Genomic DNA, 19,300 nt, shown 5'->3' on the forward strand with positions numbered 1-19,300 from the left:
GAGATATATAAAAGAGTGTGAGATAGAAAAATATTCCAAAAACATTTTTCACCTGTTTTTGCCCTTTTGTCCTTCTGGCTCACTGACATCCCCTCCCAATGACATTAACCATTTGTACCCTAGTAAAATTTGAAAAACGTATTAAAAAATCATTCAGGTATGTTTTTCAAACTAACATCAGTAGATTTTTAGGCTCAGTAACCATTTCTCCTATTCCTAATGTGATCAAGTCTACAAAGATATCAATAAAAATTACACATAAAGAAGCATTGTTTTATCCCACTGTTCTATTTTCCTAATTCTATACTATAAGGCCCTTCCAAGCCAGCAGACATTAACAATTTCTAGCCTAGTTAAAAGAGATGGGTTTTGGTGTGGCTTTTATTTTTATCCATGAAATATGATGCTCTCAAATTGCATGCAGAAATCCTTAGTAAAATTAATATGCATATATGTTTGCAAATTATTTTTTCTCAAAAATATTTAAAATTTCAAAAAAGAATTTTTCTTCTTCATAAACATGCTTTCTTTCAAAATTCAGATTTATTTAACATGTCATATTTAATGCAGTTATTTAGGAAAGATGTATGTAGAAGAAACAGAATCTTTGGATAAATAATGCTGTGATTAAAGCAACTTTTGAGTGCTACCAACACTGGAAATTTTTTTCCTCTCTTTTTGAACACGTTTCTAGAAAATTTTGTCTGGATTACCCATTAGCAGTTTTTTTCTGAGGAAATCATCATCATTTTTGGTACTCATCTAACCAATTTTGCTCACTAAAGCAAGTTTTTCAAGGTATTGTCAAAAACAGAATTTTAGAAGTAAAAAGACAGTTAAAAAGCAAGATTATTCTTAGTCAGGTAATGGAGAATGAAGTTTAACCATCAGTACCATAAATCAAAGAGAGTCTATAATAACTTTTGTCTCTTGAGTTTGCTAAACTAACTGAATATAAAGGAAATCTGATTATTTACAAAGTCTCTTCCCACAGAAAAAGAAGAAAAAACAAAAAAGAAAAGATAGACTCAAACCCAAGTAATTTCAGCAAATAAATAATGAGACACAGAGGCTGGGAATGTCCAATAAGAAAAAAAATCTGGTTTGCTTTTGAATACAAATCTGAAACTGCCTGAGATTACTGCTCTGTAAAGCACAAGTCAAGGTCTCCTAATCCTACGAGTGTTTTTTAAGAAAAACAAAACAAAAACCATCAAACCTGGAATAATAGGAAGTGTTTTGGTTTTAGGTTTTCTCTTTGAAACACTCTGAAGATTTTAGTAGGATTGGTACTATATGTTTTCTTTAGTACATTAATTTTAGTTAAAAAAATCTACTTCAAGAGTAAAAAGTGGAGATAAAATCATGGATTACTTAATTTTTGGTATGCTTTAATATACAGAAAAAGTAGCAGGTGATATTAAAACAATCAATAGCATCCTTAAGAACAGCCAACCTTTCTCTCGTGCTCTATTAAAGACTTTCACTTCCTTCAGGTTTATCCCAAGGCCAGTCCTCATGGTCACAGCATCCGTGGCCTCACTCTTGTGGCCTCTTCTAATAGAGCCATTTGCATGTGCTCTGCCAAAAAAGTTGAAGATGTCTCATCAACAATCCTCAACTAATTCACACCGAACAAATGACTGAAGAGCAGTGGAGAGTTCACTTAACAGGAGGTGGAGAAGCCTGTTCTCATCTACGGCACCGAGGCACGTTTTAGCTTTCAGCATCAGAACGCCCTCTCCTCCTCGGAAACTGCGCGGGATTCTGCGATCCCGCCTGTGACCTTGCTAAGGAACGGCTAATCCTACAAAGGTGAGGCACCTGGCACTGAAATAATGTTTTGAAATTTAAAATACTTATGAAAAATAAATTACCTGTCAGACCAGTAGATGTAAGCTCCGAACACCGCAACTGAAAACATATCCACATTGCTCCCTGACAGCACAATCTCCCGATTCCCTCCACTCTCAAGGTCAATTCTTTCTATCTTGTCGGTACGAGCATCACACCAATACAATTTATTTTCCTAAAGATTAATTTCAAAGGAAACGTCAACAGGCTTGTCCAAGTATTTAATTAAGAGTTATTAAGATTACATCAAGGTGGAACACCAGCTGGCTTTAATGAAACATAACAAATACTGCACATTTTAAGGTACACTGGAAGACAGGGGAACCAACCTCATAATCGATGGAAATCCCATTAGGCCATGCAATCCCCAGGCTCACAAGGACAACCTTCTCAGAGCCATCCAAGTGTGCTCTGCCTATGCAAGGGGTCTGTCCCCACTCTGTCCAAAACAAATACCTAGAATGTTGTAGAAATCACCAATTAAAATTGCAAACATAATTATTACCATTGCCAAACAAAACTATTACTATAATAGTATATATAATATACATACTATTAATAATATACATACTATTAATAACATATAATAATATTATTAAATGGACACTTAAAAAACATAAGGCTCATGTCTCTAAATAATCTTAAGAAATTAAATGTATCATAGTGCTTGGCTAATCGAACACTTCATTGTTTTCAAATTATATATATGAAGAAATTCTTATAACTGTATTCTAGGAGTCAGTGCGAAATTCTATTCCTTAAAGAATTCAGCTTTGTGCTTGGAAAAATAAAAGCAAATTAGAAACAAAAATAATAATTCTGGAACAGAAGCTCTTTAATCACTAACAAAGATTGTAATAATACAAGGGATGCCTAATTTAAAAATGTTTTAGTTATGAAGCAGTGAGAAGCACTGTGGAAATGGCAGAGCAAAGAGGCTTTATTTGAGAGGAAAATATTTTTCAAATTCTGCCAAATGCCTCATGGGAACAATCTAAATCTTACTTACCTAATCTCATGTTCCTGTATACTTCTCACTATACATCACTAACTTAGGATAAGATGCTAGGTCAGACTTCTGCCTTGACAAACTTCTCAGTCTGTTACTTCGGGTATAGCAAAATGAGGGCAGTTAATCTACACAGAGCACTTCCTTTATGAACAGTAACCTATGGAACAGCTTTGTGGGAATATCTATGAGTCTACAAATACAAATATATGTAGGTACATCTGTGTTAAAATACACAATAAACACACACAATAGCATCGATTCTGTGGAAGAAGTATCTAATATAACATGATTGAGGCTTAGAATATTACTAATTGCCCAAGGAGAAGGATTTCCATAGGAAGTATTCATAGAACACTAACATTTTTTTTAGTAACACGCTGTACATAAAGTGAACAGAACACACAAAACCATTCTCCAGTGTCTTCCTCTGTGTGGGATGTGTGTTGTTGGTTTTTAAAGCTTCCAAAAGTCTTCTGGGCATTACTAAACAGTTCTCCCCCTGTGTCTGGTGACATCATTACATCAACCTGCTGTTAAGCAGCTGTATTTGACTAAATGACTGCAGATATGAGAAATAATGAAGGATAATAATATGATAAGGGTGAAAAAAAGTGAATCCTATAATTTGCTCATCAAATGAAGCTTCTGAACCAACCCACTTTGGCTCTCATTGTAGAGCTTTCTGGCTCTAGGAAAAATGAATCTGTTCTCATAGTTGTTGATAGAAAAAACAATAGCATCTATAGTAATGATAGAACTCAGACAGACTAAAAAACAGAACTGCAACATGAGTTAAATTAAAAATATGTTGAGGAATGTTAAAATAGGCAGTATTATTCAGCTGGATTTTAAGAATCCCTGCTTAAGCTCGATGCAATGTTAACCAGATTAACAACAGCACCTCTAAACAGAGCTGAAATTGCTTTCAGGCATCTGGTCAGAGGTCAGAGTTATTTGAGACTTTCTTAATACAGGTTGTGAACTAAATGTTGGCCACAGAAAAGCAGACATTGAGTATACTAAAATTAAATGTTCCCTAAACCAGTTACTCTGATGAAAAAAAACCCAAAAAAGACCAAAAAACAAACCCCATAATTACCAGGTTAAACAAATCTAAAATCCTCCAAAGAAAATCATGAATAGCTGCCAAAACATGTTGCATGAATAAATACACCTGATGAGGGACAAAGACACCCTTTTGTAGGGCTACACATTCCCTACACATTTCCTCAGTGACAATAAATAACGTCACCAACAAGCTGAATGCTGCCTGCTTCCCATCTTGCCATAACTAGCAGATTCAATGAGCTCTAATAACTGCTATTTTCTTCTCTATTCTTACAGCTGTCTGCTCCAGCTTCCAGAGAAACGCAGAGTGTGAAGTCAGGACAAGGGGAGGGAAGAACACCTTTGAAAGTTTTGCCTCGAAAAGGGGAAAAGATGTAACAATAATGCAAAGGATAAAAAGGCCTTAATCTTTCCACAGAAAGGCAGACCTGTACTTCACTAGCAAAACACTGCTGTGCTTCTCCTGGAGGAACTGAGTGGAGATACCTCCAGTTTTTTGTGGCACAATGTTATAAAACAGATGAAGCTTACCTTCCTTTGCAGGAGATACACTATTCTACCAGATGTAAAATAGTGATCTGTGGTCCTCTCATCCTCCTGAAGCATTCTTAACAACCCCCTGACATGGTTACTCAGAGCCCAGTCCACCCTGGGCCTTGAACAACTCCAGGGATGGGGATTCCACAAGGAGTTCTGGAGGTGGATGGAGATGGTACATTCCCTATTTCTGTTAATGCTGTCCCTGCCTTCAACAATCAGCTGGGTGAATCAGATGTCAGTTTTGCCAACCCTTCCTCTCCAATCCACAACCTTCATCTCACGTGACTTTCAGCTACCCTGGCCAGTCTCCCTGGTTGTTACACTGGGATGTTACACAATCCTGGAGTTTATAACTACCAAGAATTACACCGCTCTGGGATTTCATCGTGAGGTCCCTCATGAGCTGACGTGGCTTCCTTGGATCTGCTGGGCACTTCAGATTGAAGCCTGCTTCCAAGCAACGTCTAACCTTCAGGTGAAATGGTTTCCTTAGAGAATTAGAACTATTTTTGCAGAGAAATGACGGCATGCCATGAGTACAGACAGCAAGGAAAAGCTGTGTGTATGTTAGGAATCACAGGTTACCCTTTCTCTGGGTGTACTGCGATAGAGCGTGGCTGGTCCAGCCCCTGGGAGATCACCACGTAGCGGAAGGAGCCGTTCAGCCGGGCCACTTCAATCAGGTTGAAGCCATGATCTGTCCAATAGATGTTACCTAGGAAAAACACCTGGAAGTCACTGCATGAAGGAAAGGCTACTTGAAAAGCATTTAAGTTAGAACTGGAAACTAACTGCTGTATTTTCATTTGCATGGGTCTTGTATTTGTAATGTGTATTATTCCTGTTCAGGCTTTTTAGAGCATAAACTGGTATTGAAACTGTTCATTTAAGAAGTGCCATCCAAGATATATAAATAAATTCCAGACATTTGCAATGCCAGAAATTAGAGCTGAAAGGAAAACAAGTTATTTAACCTTGGGCTGAAGAGGAAAGAATGTACCCTCAGAAATGAAGACAAGTCCTGGAGCAGGCTCAGACCCACCTGCTATCCAGTCCACAGCAATGCCTTCAACTCTCCCCAAACCATTTGTGACAATGTCTTCTTTCCAGGTTTGGTCTCGCTTAGCTCTGCTAATCTTGTTGAAACCCATGTCTGTCCAATAGATTGTATCATTTCCTATAAAACATGTGCCAGTGATTCTCAGATTAATTCACTTACTTCAGTCCAAATATCTGCATTAGCAATAGCAAATATTGCCAGTTATAGCTTCATTAGTATGTATCAAGTATCAAAATTATCAGCTTTAATTCCTCATTCCTTTTCCTTTTCTTAAATTTTGTTTCAAATAATGCTGCCAGAATTCTACGTTGTTTAGTACAGCACAAGTAGCACAACAGGGCCATGACAACAGCTGGAAGCTACTACCTTTGTTAAAAATCACAATAAATATGCTGTCTTTACCTTCTTCCTAATGGAATAAATGCTTCAAAACATACAATTTTGTTTATCACCATTCCAAAATATTCAGGAGTCTGAAAAGCTACAGTGTAAAACTGCTTATACAGTGTTTTCCTTCAGTAATCAGACACACTGAATTTTGACAGTATAGGGAAAAAAAAATTAACTAGGGAAATAAAAAGTGACACTTGAGAGTGATATGCTGACAAAAGAATAAAAAATATATATTACATCCACAATTCAGATTTTCTTTTAAATGTCCTGACAAGCTTCCACTAAGTCTTTTTTTTTTTTTGTGTTTCAGACATCTCAGCTGTCTTCCCAGCCTTTCTGCTGCAGTGATTGTCCATAAAATGGAAAAAAAGGCACAACTTTGACCATTTTAACTCAACAGCCAGGCCAAGAATTTGAAGTGGCCCAAGCACAAACACAAACTTCCCTCTGTTGCACATAATAAACTCAAAAGGGAGATGGGGCAGACAAAGTGAGAGCTTCCCTTAAGCAGAACTGTCTCTATTTCCAGTGACAGGGCTCTGTAGGGAAGCTGCAACCAACATTCTGCTTGCAAAGTAATCAGCTGATGACCTCCTGAGTGAGATGCTTTGTTTGGGAAAGACACTGCTCAGAGATAATAAATAATATTTGTTCCATCATTATTTTTTTCGTACTTTGTATATCTGCTTTTAATTCCATAATACAGTGTGTGTATTTATAGAATATATATATTTCTACATACAGCATAGAAATGTTACCTATAAAAATAGATATAAATATCTCTACATCCACATGTATCCATACATATCTACAAGTGTATAAATATTTGTGTAGATAGATAAATATATTTATAAATAAAAGAGAGTTATTCGTGACCAAACAATATTGGTATGCTCAAGAATCTTACCACACCATCAATCAAACAAATGACAATTCTGGCTTCAAGTAATCAAAACAAATATGAGAGTCACGCATTTTGCTACTTATTTGCTAATTAGAATTTAGAAGCATCAAAACATAGGGAGAGAAAAGATGTACCCATCTTCTAGCTTGTTCATGTCTGCAAGACATTGTCATTAGACTTTTAATTATGATACACTGTACTACTAGCATACACAAATATATTTTATCCACTTTGCATACCTAATTTACTGAGAGAACAGAAAATATTGGGAAACCTTCCAGAATAAGAATGAAATGCAAGGAACACTCACTAAGTGGAAAATAAAAAAAAACAAGATGAAAACTGAAACTACCCCCACTTGCTTTCTGAATCCTATTTGATGTAAGTAGGTTTTAGGAATGAATTTATAAAATTCAATGTAAGGTACCAAAATGAGAAAAACAGCTGTTTTTGAAGCTGAAATGCAGTTGAAAGCTGCACTGTAACTTTTCTATAACACACAATCCCCTTGTGATTTCACTGTTGCACACCATTTATATTTATCTTTTGCAGTGCATTTGTCACTGCCAATTGTATTCATGTTCTCTGTGCTGGAACTGATCATCAGCCAAGTTGGAGAACCTCATTCCATTTCATCCTGCCTCAAATTTAATTTTTCCAAAAAGCCAAAAATCTCATTCTTCCAAAAATATTAATTGATATTTATTAGCTAAGTTCACATAAAACTCTCTAAAGTAGGAGCTAGCAAATCTTATGACTATGGTTAAAAAAAAAAAAAAAAAAAATCCCAAACCAAAAAACATGAGATACAAATAGCACCCTAGTTATTGGTCCTATATATATATATATATATACACACACATATACATATCCTATACACATAAAATTGTAGTATTGGCATTTTAAATTAGAAAGGTCAAACTTTAGTCTTCTGTATTAGAGATCATAACTTAGTAATGTTTGCATAATTTAAATTTTTAAAAAATGTATTATAATAAAAAAAAGTCATCCCTAGAAAACCCAATTGTCTTAGTACTCTCTGTCACAAACATGTGTGGTTACCACTTCTCTCTCCTCCTGTATCTTTCCAGGAATAGATTAAATCTCTGTATCAGAGTCTTTCCCATCTCAGAAGTCTGTACAAAGGCACTGCCTTTAAGTGATTTTTATGTCTCTGGAGACCATAACTGAACTATACCCGTGAAACAAGAAAAGCTCTGAACATCAGCTGCCACTGATTTGAAAGCAAAATATACAAATATGAGGGCACTGTAAAATGTTGTGAGAACTCGAAATTTTGCTAGGCAGAGATGCAAGAGCATCAATGAAGAAGCAGGTAAAAAACGAGAAGATTTAATGAACTTAACTTCTAACCTGACAACAAGAGATTAGTGATATTTGTGTGATGAAGTGATCCAACACAGCCAACAGAAACAGGTCTGATTTCAATACCAAGGCAAATATTAACCTAAACTTAAGTAAAAAATTAGGATCTCTCAATGCTGAATTCCCAGGCAGAATCTACATCAAAATAAAAAACAATGGAGTATGACAAAATAATTGTATATTTCAGGAAGCCAGTGTCTGTATTTATATAACACAGATAACTTAAGATTTTATTTCTAGACTGCCAGTTTGTAAACTGAAGGGGTAACAAAATGAGTCTCAAAGGAAGGCTGGTCAAAGAGCTGATGGGTTAAAAAGATAAAGACACAGGATATTTTTCAGGTCACTACTTGGTCACAGATTACTTATTTTCCAAAAACTAATCAAAAATTGCTAGCATGTTTGAAGATATCCAAGCACCACTGGGAAATGTATCCAGTCACTTTTAGAATCTGATCTTCAATTTTTTCCCACTTTCTTTCACATGCATGCAAAACTGAGACCTCCTAATTTCATAGGAGGTTTGTGAGGCTGTGTGAACTAAAAACTATTTCTGTAATACAGGGGAAAGGTACATAGTGTACTCCAGGTGGAAATGCCTGCTCTTCAGGCTGCCAGAGCACCTTCCAGAAGGAAGAAACAGATCCAGACTTGGCTTGTGCCTTGCAGGGAAGTGGCTGAGCTGTGCTGGATAGGGAGAAAAGTGTCCCACTCAGCTGTCAAAGCCACCTGTTAGCTACAACACCACACAGGACTACGAAAATTCCATGGAAAAAGTGTCACAGCAGGAACAAGCCTTTTTCCTCAATGAACACTTTCTGTAAAACCAATTTCCTAAGCAAGTTCTCAGTGATGACTCCACCAAAAAACAGCAGCTGCTGCTGCCAGAACAACCTGCATATGCACAATACAGGTTCTTCTATTTACTGTAAATGTTAAAGGTAGAGCTTAACTCTGTAACATGATCCATTTCCAATTCCTTTAAATGCAATTGTAATTACTCAGAAGGTTTGAAAACAAGGGGTTATTTCATTTATGAGAAGAATTTACAATTCTTACCATATATACAATAAACTATACATACACAATATTTACCTGCATGGAAGTCTATGCCCACAGCAAATGAAGTTCCAGATATTGGCATTAAAGCATCCATTTTATCATTTGGATCGAGAGGAATTCCTCTAATTCCCTCATGAACAGAGTACATGAGAAATGATTCAATACCTACAGGAAAGATAAAGCAGCCAGTGAGAGCAAAGTGGAAGCTTTCCCAGTTTCCAAGAATTGAGGAGCTAGCATGCACTGGACTTAATTTTCCAAGAGTGCTCCACTGTTTTTCAGAGTGACAACTCCAGCTCTTTGAAAAAGCATCCATGAGTTATTACAGGGCATTTCTAATTAAATTCCAAATGTGGTCCTATAAAGAGAAGGGAATTACTGCCCATTTCAAGCACCACCTTATAATTAACTAATTAGTAGTAACGAAAATTAAGATGAATTAATGAAATTTAGGAAAAAACCAGTTTTGAATTATGAGAAATTTAAGCATATTTTCAGTGCACATCTGCGCTTTGTGAACATATTCAGCAAGAGATAATTTTAAAGAACTTGTGGAAAACAGGACAGTAAATTGTCTTTTGAGGTACAGAATTCATCTCACCTCAGTTATGCACATTTCCCTCACAGACAGGAGAGAGAAATACACAGTTTTAGTGACCAGCATGGTTGATGCATTTTAAATGGCTACTTTTGTGTTAGATTAATCACATTCCAAATGCTCCTATTTCTGTTGAGTAGGAATAAATTCTACTCTGCAGAGGTCTTCTTATTCAGTAATTCTCAGGAATTACTTAGTCCTAATTAATAGTAATAAACAATACTAAGTTTAGAAAACTCTAAGGCACCTTGACCATAAGGCTGCTTCACGTTATTCAGGCAAAGAGTAAGACTTTGGCTGTAAGCTACATTCTGATTTTTGCCAACTAAAATAGAAAAAGATGGAAGGAAAAAATTGGTTTTAATTTTATATTAAGGGCAATACAATAGGATGAGATACGCAACCATTCAGATACTTGTAGCCTATAATTTAGTTTAAAGGTAAGGTAGATGGCCTTGAACAAGTATTTGCTGCTATTAATGATCATTCAGACTGTCTGCTTTTCTGCCTACATGAAAAAAAAAAACCAAACCCAAAAAACAAAACAACAGAAAAACCCCAAACAAACATAAAAATTCCTCAAGAGTTTCCACGGAAATTTATGTATTTAAATAATTAAATGAAAAGGTAAATTTAATTCTGTCCTGACCACAATAGACATTTCTGTGTAACTGCTTCATTCAAGCATATTAAGTAAAGTTATTTAACTGACTAAAATAAGTTTATTTACTCATTGCAATGTTCCCCTAGAACTTAAGCTGGCTAAAATAAATACTGAAAGCCGTTTTACCTTTGCAGGCCATGCGGTTTTTTTGGAGGTTGTAGCCTACTGTGCACACACAAGTTCTGGTGGTTTCTGATGTTGGCAAACAAAGCTGGGAGCATCCCCCATTGTTTAACTGGCAGGAATTGCTGCCTATGACATGATGGGAGAAGAGGGAGAGAAAGCAAGACCTGGGTGAAACTGGCTAAAAGTGAGTGCTGTTCTCAATATATTATTATTATTTCCAAATTTTGTTCAAGTAACATACTCAAAAAATTGAGATATGCATAAAATAATTCACATATTCATATACCTTTCCACACTTCACTGCTGCAGAATTTCAACTCCACATTTCCCCTCGGAATATAAATAATTTCATTTTCTAAAAAATCTGCCTATTTTAAAGTAAAAGTATATGAAAAACCTGAAAATTCTATGTTAATGACAAAATCTCACTGACGTTACTGTATCTTATTCCAGACCATGAACAAATCATTCATTGTATCTTATTCATTCATCAAATGTTATATTAACCTTGTTATCATCAAGAACCAGCCTTTTTTTACTGAATTTAAGATATAGTTCAAAGTAATCTCACAAATCCATGCTCCTCCTAATTGCTTAATTGATACAATATTTAATTTTAGGTAATAGATTAACATATTTTAATAAGATTTATAATAAACATTACACACAGTAAACTAAACACATCTCAGAAATTTGAAGCTTCATGAAAAAACATTTAAATCCACTAAGATATTCAAGGAATTAGTTGATTACAAGTTACCAAGCCTACAAAAATGAGAGCACTACTTGTTGCATTTATTTCCACATTCCTAATTTTGAAGTAGAAAGCATTTATTCACCTAAAATCACAGAAATTTTCTAATGATGCAGCAGACACCAGACACTGCTAAAGTCTGATCACCCAGGAGGCAACGCAGGTGTCTCTATGGTAGGGAGTTAAGGCATTTTAAAATGATAGAAACTTTACTGAATGCCTAAATTTTTGTTACTTGCTGTTCTACCACACTTAAAACTAAGGGCCAGGATGGCAAAGCACCTTTGGTGTTTCCTACATGAGGTAAAATGGCAAGAGTCCCCAGAAAGGTTTAATATGGAACTGAATTATTGCGCTCCACATAAAGATTACTTCTTGCAGAAACCATCTGGAATGGTTCTTCTGGAAGCTTCTCCACAAAAAAACAGAATCCCAGAATGGTTTGGGTTGGAATGGATTTTAAAGATCATCCTGTTCCAACCCCCTGCCATGCACAGGGACATCTTCAACTATCCCAGGTTGCTCCAAGCCCTGTCCAACCCAGCCTTGGACACGACCAGGCATGGAAAGCCCACAATGAAATGGAATAATTTGCTTGACTTAGATCCCATCCTCATCACTTTTCAACTGGAATCCAAATTAAATTCTTTCTAGAGAAAATCACAAATGTTTTCATCACCAGTCACCAAATTCATAACACTGTGTGCATGACCCCAAATTACACCTTTTTATACTATCATAGCTCCCGCTATGCCAACTAATTTTTGGCAGCATTAGCAATATCCCCTATTTTTCTACTGCCTCTATTTTGATTTATACTTCTGTCATTTCTGTCAACATAGATGAATTGAACTGTTTTTAAAATAAATAATGAAGAATATCAATGAATTCTCTCATAATAGTTCACTTAAAATTTCAATAATTTGAATAATGAGGTTCACATGTTAAACCTCTATTTTTACTAAAAATTTTAAACTCTCTAAAAGAACATCAAGCTTCACTTTAGTGTAAACATCTGATAAACTAAAATATGGTAAGTAGATATGCTAACTAAATTGTCCTATTAAATCCATTAATTTATTCAAAAATCAGGAATTTTTATCAATACAATATATTTTATCAGTGAATTACAAAAAATACATTTATTATTTTCTTCACATTGGGAGAATAACATGAGAAAAGATACTCTGCACTTTAAAAGTTGGTTAAATGTACTTAAAATTTACTTTACCTTGCTGTGCTGCTTTGTCATACACTTTCATGTGAACAACACCTGCAGTTTTGTTTCTTAGGACAGTTGGATTCCTTCCATCTTTTTTATTACAGGTACCAATCTGAGCCAAGTTCTGGTCTGCCCACCAAAGCTTTTTATCTGTAAAATTTCCAAGTTTCAAAAATTAAGAGGATCACTATTGAATTGTAGATGGTTGAGACCTAAGGTGGGAAAAAGCTTTTGAGGTTAACTCTCAGATCGGTTTTAAGAGAAATTGCTTAAAGGGGTTATAGAGGAAACCTGAAGACATTGTGTTTTAAAGATTCTGCAGACACGAAAACAGTTTTCACCAGTTTCACTTTTGCTGTGACAACTGCTTATTTAAAGCTACCTGCATAGAAAAATGCCTCACTTTTCATATCTATATATATGGAAGTTCTAGTGTTACCCTAGGGAAGAAATTCATTGTCACAAGTGAACAAAATTGCTTGAAATGTTAAACCACATCTTTTATTAAAAAGAGTCACAATCAGTAACTAAAAAAATCATGAAAAAAATGAAAAGCAGGCCCTGCCTCCCAATGTTTCAGAATTAAAATTTTAACAGCTTTGATATCAAGCTCGAACCAGTGAACTAATGGATGAGGACTGAAGCCAATCTTCTGACTGTCCTTGTCACACGAGCCCTCACTCGTTGAGTACAAACAGATGAACAATGAGATGGTCTCAGGGTTCTTAATTTCAGACAGAAAAGGTTGTTATTATAGAGAAACCAAAAGTAAAGGCTTGAACTGAAAACTTTTAAACTTCAGGAACACTGCCTTCCCAAGAAATATTGTGTGTTAACTTCACTTTTAGTTAACTTTCTTTTCAGGTAAAGTATTTTTTGCCTATGCTTCACTTTTAATATTTAAATAACCAATTCATAGAGCCACACAGTTCAGTGTTTCATGACAGAAACTGCAGAACTGAAAAGTAATCTCCACTGTGGTAACTGTAAAAAGTTACAGCAAAAAATAAAATACATAGGGAAAAAACCAAAACATGCTCTCCATAGATATATGCTAAGGCCAGGATCTATGGAATGAAAAATATTCTGAATATGAAGATTTGAGACAGAAATGGAACTCTATTTAAATTTGGGTAAAATTTAAAGAAAGTCTGTAATTTTATGCACTGACTGGTCAATCTAGAATTGATTGAGTCAAAACATCATTCTGCAATAACAATTAGTAGTAGCTTGCATCTGATGACACTATCAGAAAATCCTTAGAACAAAAAGTACCTGTGCCCAATTTTGATTGTGTCAATTATAACAAAAAGGCACATGAAAGCTAAAAGCAGAAAGGTGACTGTGGGCAACAATCCATATATGAAATAATGGGAATTGGACTTTTTTTCCCTGTTAGTTAATGGCCCACAATCCTAAAGGTTAGGGTAACTTTTTCAATGAAATGTTTGTGTGTGAAGAAGAGTTTTTGTTCTTCACATCCTCTATGTGACCACAAATTAGAACAGGCCATTAAATAATTTTAGTAATGACTGGTGTCTTGTGCATAGTAACATGAACTTACTGTTTTACATATCCAAACCCTTCTATAAAAAAAATTAGTTGCTTTGTAAGACTGGAGTACAGGAAAGAAGCAAAAAACATATGGTTTTGGCATTTTTATCTTTTATTTCAAAGAAGTAATCACTCTTTAAGGCATTTCTTTAATATTTTGTGCAAAACCTCAACTTTGGCTACGGTTTCCACAGCCTCCTAAAACTGCCCTTGTCTGATTTGCTGACTAAGTCACACAAATCCTGACATTTCAAGTATATTAAAAAAAAAAAAAAAAGGTAAAAAATAACATTAAAAAACCCCCACCAATCTAAAAAAAAACAAACCAAAACCCCCCAACAACTAACAAATTCTGAAGTACAAACACCTTGAGGTCAAACCTCTTATGACTGCCTGCCAAAAAACTTGCCAGTTATGCCCTAAAAACTAAAAAATAAATGTTTTAATTCTTTGAAAGTACTAGGTGACCAACATACACCACTGCTATGTAAACAAACAAAAACCCCAATTACACAGCTATTTTTGACCACAATTCTAAGCAAATTTTGGATTATTTCTCTCTGCTTTACTGATATATTCCTTCAATAGATAAGTCATCTACGATCCCTAGCATTCAGGATGAACTAATTATTTCTATATTAATTTTAAAATATAGTAGATGATTTTACAAAAAAAAACCACTTTAGCATAAAGACAACTTACATTCATACACAAGGGAAGAAAAAAGCTATTTTGGACCTTTAAATGTCAAACTGAAATGATTTATTTGCTTGATTATGCTAACGAGAGTGTTGCTCGATCACTAATTACAATCTTGTTGCTGAAACTAGGTTATAATATATATTAAAATTGTTGTATTTATCCATTCTGTCGGGTAATTAGCATTAAGCACAGCAACATATTGGGCAACAGCAACTTCAAATGCCAAGAATTGCTACCCTAGCATTGTGGACAGTCCTTTGGAGATTTCAAGTAGTACTCTGAATGCAAATTTTGATGGGCCATTAGTTTTCATTAATGGTGGTTTGAGTATTTATGGAAGACAACTATGTACTGCACTTAGAACCGGGCAAATTGCCTAGATATATTTCATGTATTAATGCTAATGTAATGAATGGTGTTACGGCAATTAGAAGACTGATGACTTGGAAAATTAAGGTGTATGTGTTTGAAGTTTCCTGATCTAAGCAGCCCCTTTCACTTTGCAAAGAGATCCAGCAGAGTCAGAGCTCCTTCCGTCTGAGCCACTAGAAAAGCATTCTGGTGTTATTTTTGAAACTTTATTTAGGATGAAACAAAAATCAAATAACCAATATATCATCTAATGCACGATGAAAGTAAACAGGAGCATGAATATATTTTGGTAATATTAACCTACATTTTCTGTCTAAAATGAAATACTATAATTGTTACTTTCTGGTTTGATTGGTTGATAATATAGCTTAATGGCTATATTTATATACAATTTTTTGTTCAAAAGATATTAATCTAATATCTGAAAGCACATTGAAAAGCTATTATGTATATCTGATTTTGTTGTATTGCTGATTGAATTTTTTTAATACGAATTTCAATAGAAATAGCACTTACACATAAAATCATTCACTACATGGAGTACTCTATTTTCCAGCAAAAAAAGACCAAATGCACAACAAATTATATCCTCATTATACAATCTACATTATATTCCTATTTTGTGGCAACATGAGCTGAATTTTGTGACTTTGTGTGAATTCTATTTCTGTGGGGACCTGATACAAAATCCAATCAAATGTCTCCACTAAAACTGCTGACAGAAGCCCTCAGCAGCCTTTTCTTCTCAGCTACAGACTTACGGTAACCAATCGATACTTTTCTAGCAATGCTCAGTTTCTCATTCAGAGACATTCATCATTCAAGAAACAACACACCAGCTTGGAAACACATCAGATATGGCTGCGAGCTCCTCTGCAATTCAGATCTTGTAAAACAATGACTCTGCTCACCAATCCAGAAATACAGTTCTCACCACAAAGGTAAATTTCCAACCCGTTTCAGTAACAGACGAGGAACCGTTTTCATTAAGTAACTTGGAAGAAAGGAAATGAGACTTTATGTAGAATTCCAAATACATCTTTATCATTTGATCCCACTCAAGACACTAGCTACCAGGAAAACTACTAAAATCAGATATTGAATGATATATTAAACTCAAACCTTAAGACAAGTATAGGAAGTGTTTTCTCATTGTTGAAAAGAGTTTTGCTGTACCGTATAAAATCCAGAGGTTCTCTAACATCCTGAATCTCAGGAGAGTGGATATATTTGATATAAATTTGTAAATGGTGCCAGGAGCAGGGGTTGAAAATTATGTAGGACATAGGGTGCTGTGAATCACAAACTTCTAAAAGACTAAAATAAACAGCAGAGGTCTTTGAAGAAAACAAAATGTAAAGCTAACATAGTAACAGAAGAACATTACTGTTGACCAAAAGCAAGACAATAACCAGTGGGAGGTACTAGACCATTCATGTGGTTTTGACTGATAGATTAACTAAAAAATGGCTGATGTGGCATACACAGACATCTCACATATTGAATATGGATTTGAAGAAAAACTGGGAAGAGTCGAAAAGCAAGTATGACTTCACAGATTTACAGCAACTTGTTTGTAATACAGAATGGCAACAGCAAAAATAATTTTTGTATGCTCGAAGGCATGGGAAAATAGCAATTTTGTATATATTCAAATGCTTTACTTTCAAATGGAATATAATTTTCATCCCATCTATATCATGCTCAAAAAGATTTAGCAAATGCAGGCACCAAAAGACTAGGAATTCTGCTCAGCATATTGAAAAAGAAAGATGACTGACACTGCTGAGTAGAAAACCAATAAATGAAAGACCCAAAATACAGAAAGATGTGGATTATATATTGTTCCCATTTCCCTCAAGGATAAACCCGACAGTTACTTTGGCACCAACTTGTTTGCTAACATTATTTTTTATGTCTCATCATGACTTTCAATAAGCTCCCACTAAAGAATGCAATAGTAGGAAGATGTTAAAAAGAGCCTGGAAAGGACTAAACAACAGCAAACATCTGAAACAGAAATGGAACTTCCAAATGGTTTCCAACAGCTAAGCTGCAATGCTGAAGTAGAGGAATTGAAAGCAATAGAAACAATGGGCAGATTAAGGGGTCGTGCTAAAGGAGAATTCCCATTGCTGGTGAAGCTCTGAACCGCTCCATAAGTTGTATTACAAAGCGACCCAAAACTTTACTGACTTCACTAGCAGTGCCTATTGAGTTCATATCACAGAACACAACCATGGAGTGCCTAACTGCTTCTCTTTTCCACTTTTGAAACGAACAGAATCAAAGATCACAAAACTCGAGATATCAGAACAGCACAGAGATTATCAAGGCCAACTAAAGAAGTCTTGGTTGGGCCAAGCCTCTCCCAGTCACCACTTTTTTTATAGCTCTGAAAAATCTTCTGGAATGTGAAGTGTAAGATACAGCAAAAGCCACTGGAAACTGTCAGCTCTGTCAGTTTTCTGTGCAAAAGGCTGTCCAGACAAGGGATGGAAGGCATTAGCTCTTGACACAGGCTGTGGGGTTCTCCTTGGGAGTCTCTGTGAGCCCATGCTTTCTCACAGAGACTGATGGCAGGGGAAGAAGCTTCACAAACAGCTAAAGAAACTTTCAGAAGCAACAAACTGAGGTGCTCAAAGACACATCACTGGTATAAGTAAATTCATTAGAAATTCAGCAATTTTTCTGAAGATCCTTTCTCCTTCAGTGCACCCAGCCTTGGCAGGGAATGGGTGCATGGCAACCAGGGCCATCTCGGATCACATTACCCATCCCATCAGTCCACTGAGGTTCCCTCCACTGTTTCTTCTTTTCAGCTCCTCAGTCCAATAAAGGTTCTAGGGATCAACAAGTCACCAACTGCATGATCTGGTGACACAACTGAACACAGGGAGTCTCAAACCACCAAACTCTATCTCCTCTTTCTGCCTCGCTGGAAACATAACCCAGCAATATGACAAGGTCATAAACCAAGATATACCAAGACAGAAAGTAAGTTGACCAAAGTCCTGCTTTTAGCTGGGGAGACACTAAATGCAACAGACAGAATAATACAAAAGAAAGCTGAAGATTACAAGACTCTCCAGCACTCAGTGGAACTTAAATCCTACACAACAGTTAAGGGTTTGGGTACAGGTATCCTCTCTCTCTTCAGCCACTGATGAATTCAAATGATAGCTCAGTATATTCAGAGAGGAGGAACATTCCATTCATGTTGTTTTATTGTGTTTACTGTGTTTTTAGGTAAAAGGAGTCAAGAAAATTTAGGAATAGGAGGAAAAATGATGCAATAAACATTGCAATTACTGTGATTCACCTGCTAAAACCTCCTATTAAACTTGTAGGCAAACAGATCAGCAGGGGTAGTAAATTTTCACACACTCATGCTAAATCTTACACTAGAACAAATTAGTCATTCTTCTTTATTTATATATTATTAGTTATGACCATTTATCAATTAGAGATCTCTTATCTGGCTTCATACAGCATCGGATTTTCTGTTCTGACCCACTTTACATGCACAAATCCTGCTTATAAGAAGCTGCTGTACAGCCACTCGTTCTTTAGGAAAATAAATGGCATTTATATTACCACAGGATGAAAACTTATGGGAGAAATTAATGCAGAAACTTTTCATGTTTTTCAATCAGCACATACAACATTGTTGATAAAACTGTATGTGCTTGTATTTTTCTCCAGCAGATTGTTATATGCAATCTCACTGCAATATCAAGCCACAGTTTAGCACAACTAAGACTCCAAAACCCCAAAGCAAAACAAACAAACCTCCAAAGTCTTTGAAGGTTTTGTTCACCATTTTTGCGTAGGAAGAATTGTCATCATCCATAAAAACAAAGCATCCCAAACTATGAATATCAGAGGTACATGTGTTTAAAACCTATACAGTAGATATTCTTCCATCTCCAGATGTGCAAAAATTCAAATACTTTCATGCACTCTTCTTTACATGGTAGCTATAAACCCTTTATTGCCTGTTCCAGAGGGATCATTACTGTTGTAGCT

The 19,300-nt window shown here is 35.6% G+C and overlaps 1 protein-coding gene across 1 annotated transcript in view; it reads right to left on the minus strand.

Annotated features, from left to right (window-relative positions):
* LRP1B (LDL receptor related protein 1B) overlaps positions 1-19,300 on the minus strand; it is a gene marked incomplete at both ends in the record, with an annotated part of 635,176 nt that overhangs the window by 144,967 nt on the left and 470,909 nt on the right. The window contains 8 exons of the mRNA XM_082285346.1: positions 1,457-1,581; positions 1,878-2,029; positions 2,184-2,310; positions 5,060-5,189; positions 5,517-5,651; positions 9,313-9,444; positions 10,668-10,793; positions 12,653-12,793. Coding sequence (XP_082141472.1) covers positions 1,457-1,581; positions 1,878-2,029; positions 2,184-2,310; positions 5,060-5,189; positions 5,517-5,651; positions 9,313-9,444; positions 10,668-10,793; positions 12,653-12,793 — 1,068 coding nt within the window. The remainder of the gene's footprint in view (positions 1-1,456; positions 1,582-1,877; positions 2,030-2,183; positions 2,311-5,059; positions 5,190-5,516; positions 5,652-9,312; positions 9,445-10,667; positions 10,794-12,652; positions 12,794-19,300) is intronic.

This window comes from Coloeus monedula (assembly GCF_965178545.1).
Source record: "Coloeus monedula genome assembly, chromosome: 7".
In the NCBI taxonomy this organism is placed as follows: Eukaryota; Metazoa; Chordata; class Aves; order Passeriformes; family Corvidae; genus Coloeus; species Coloeus monedula.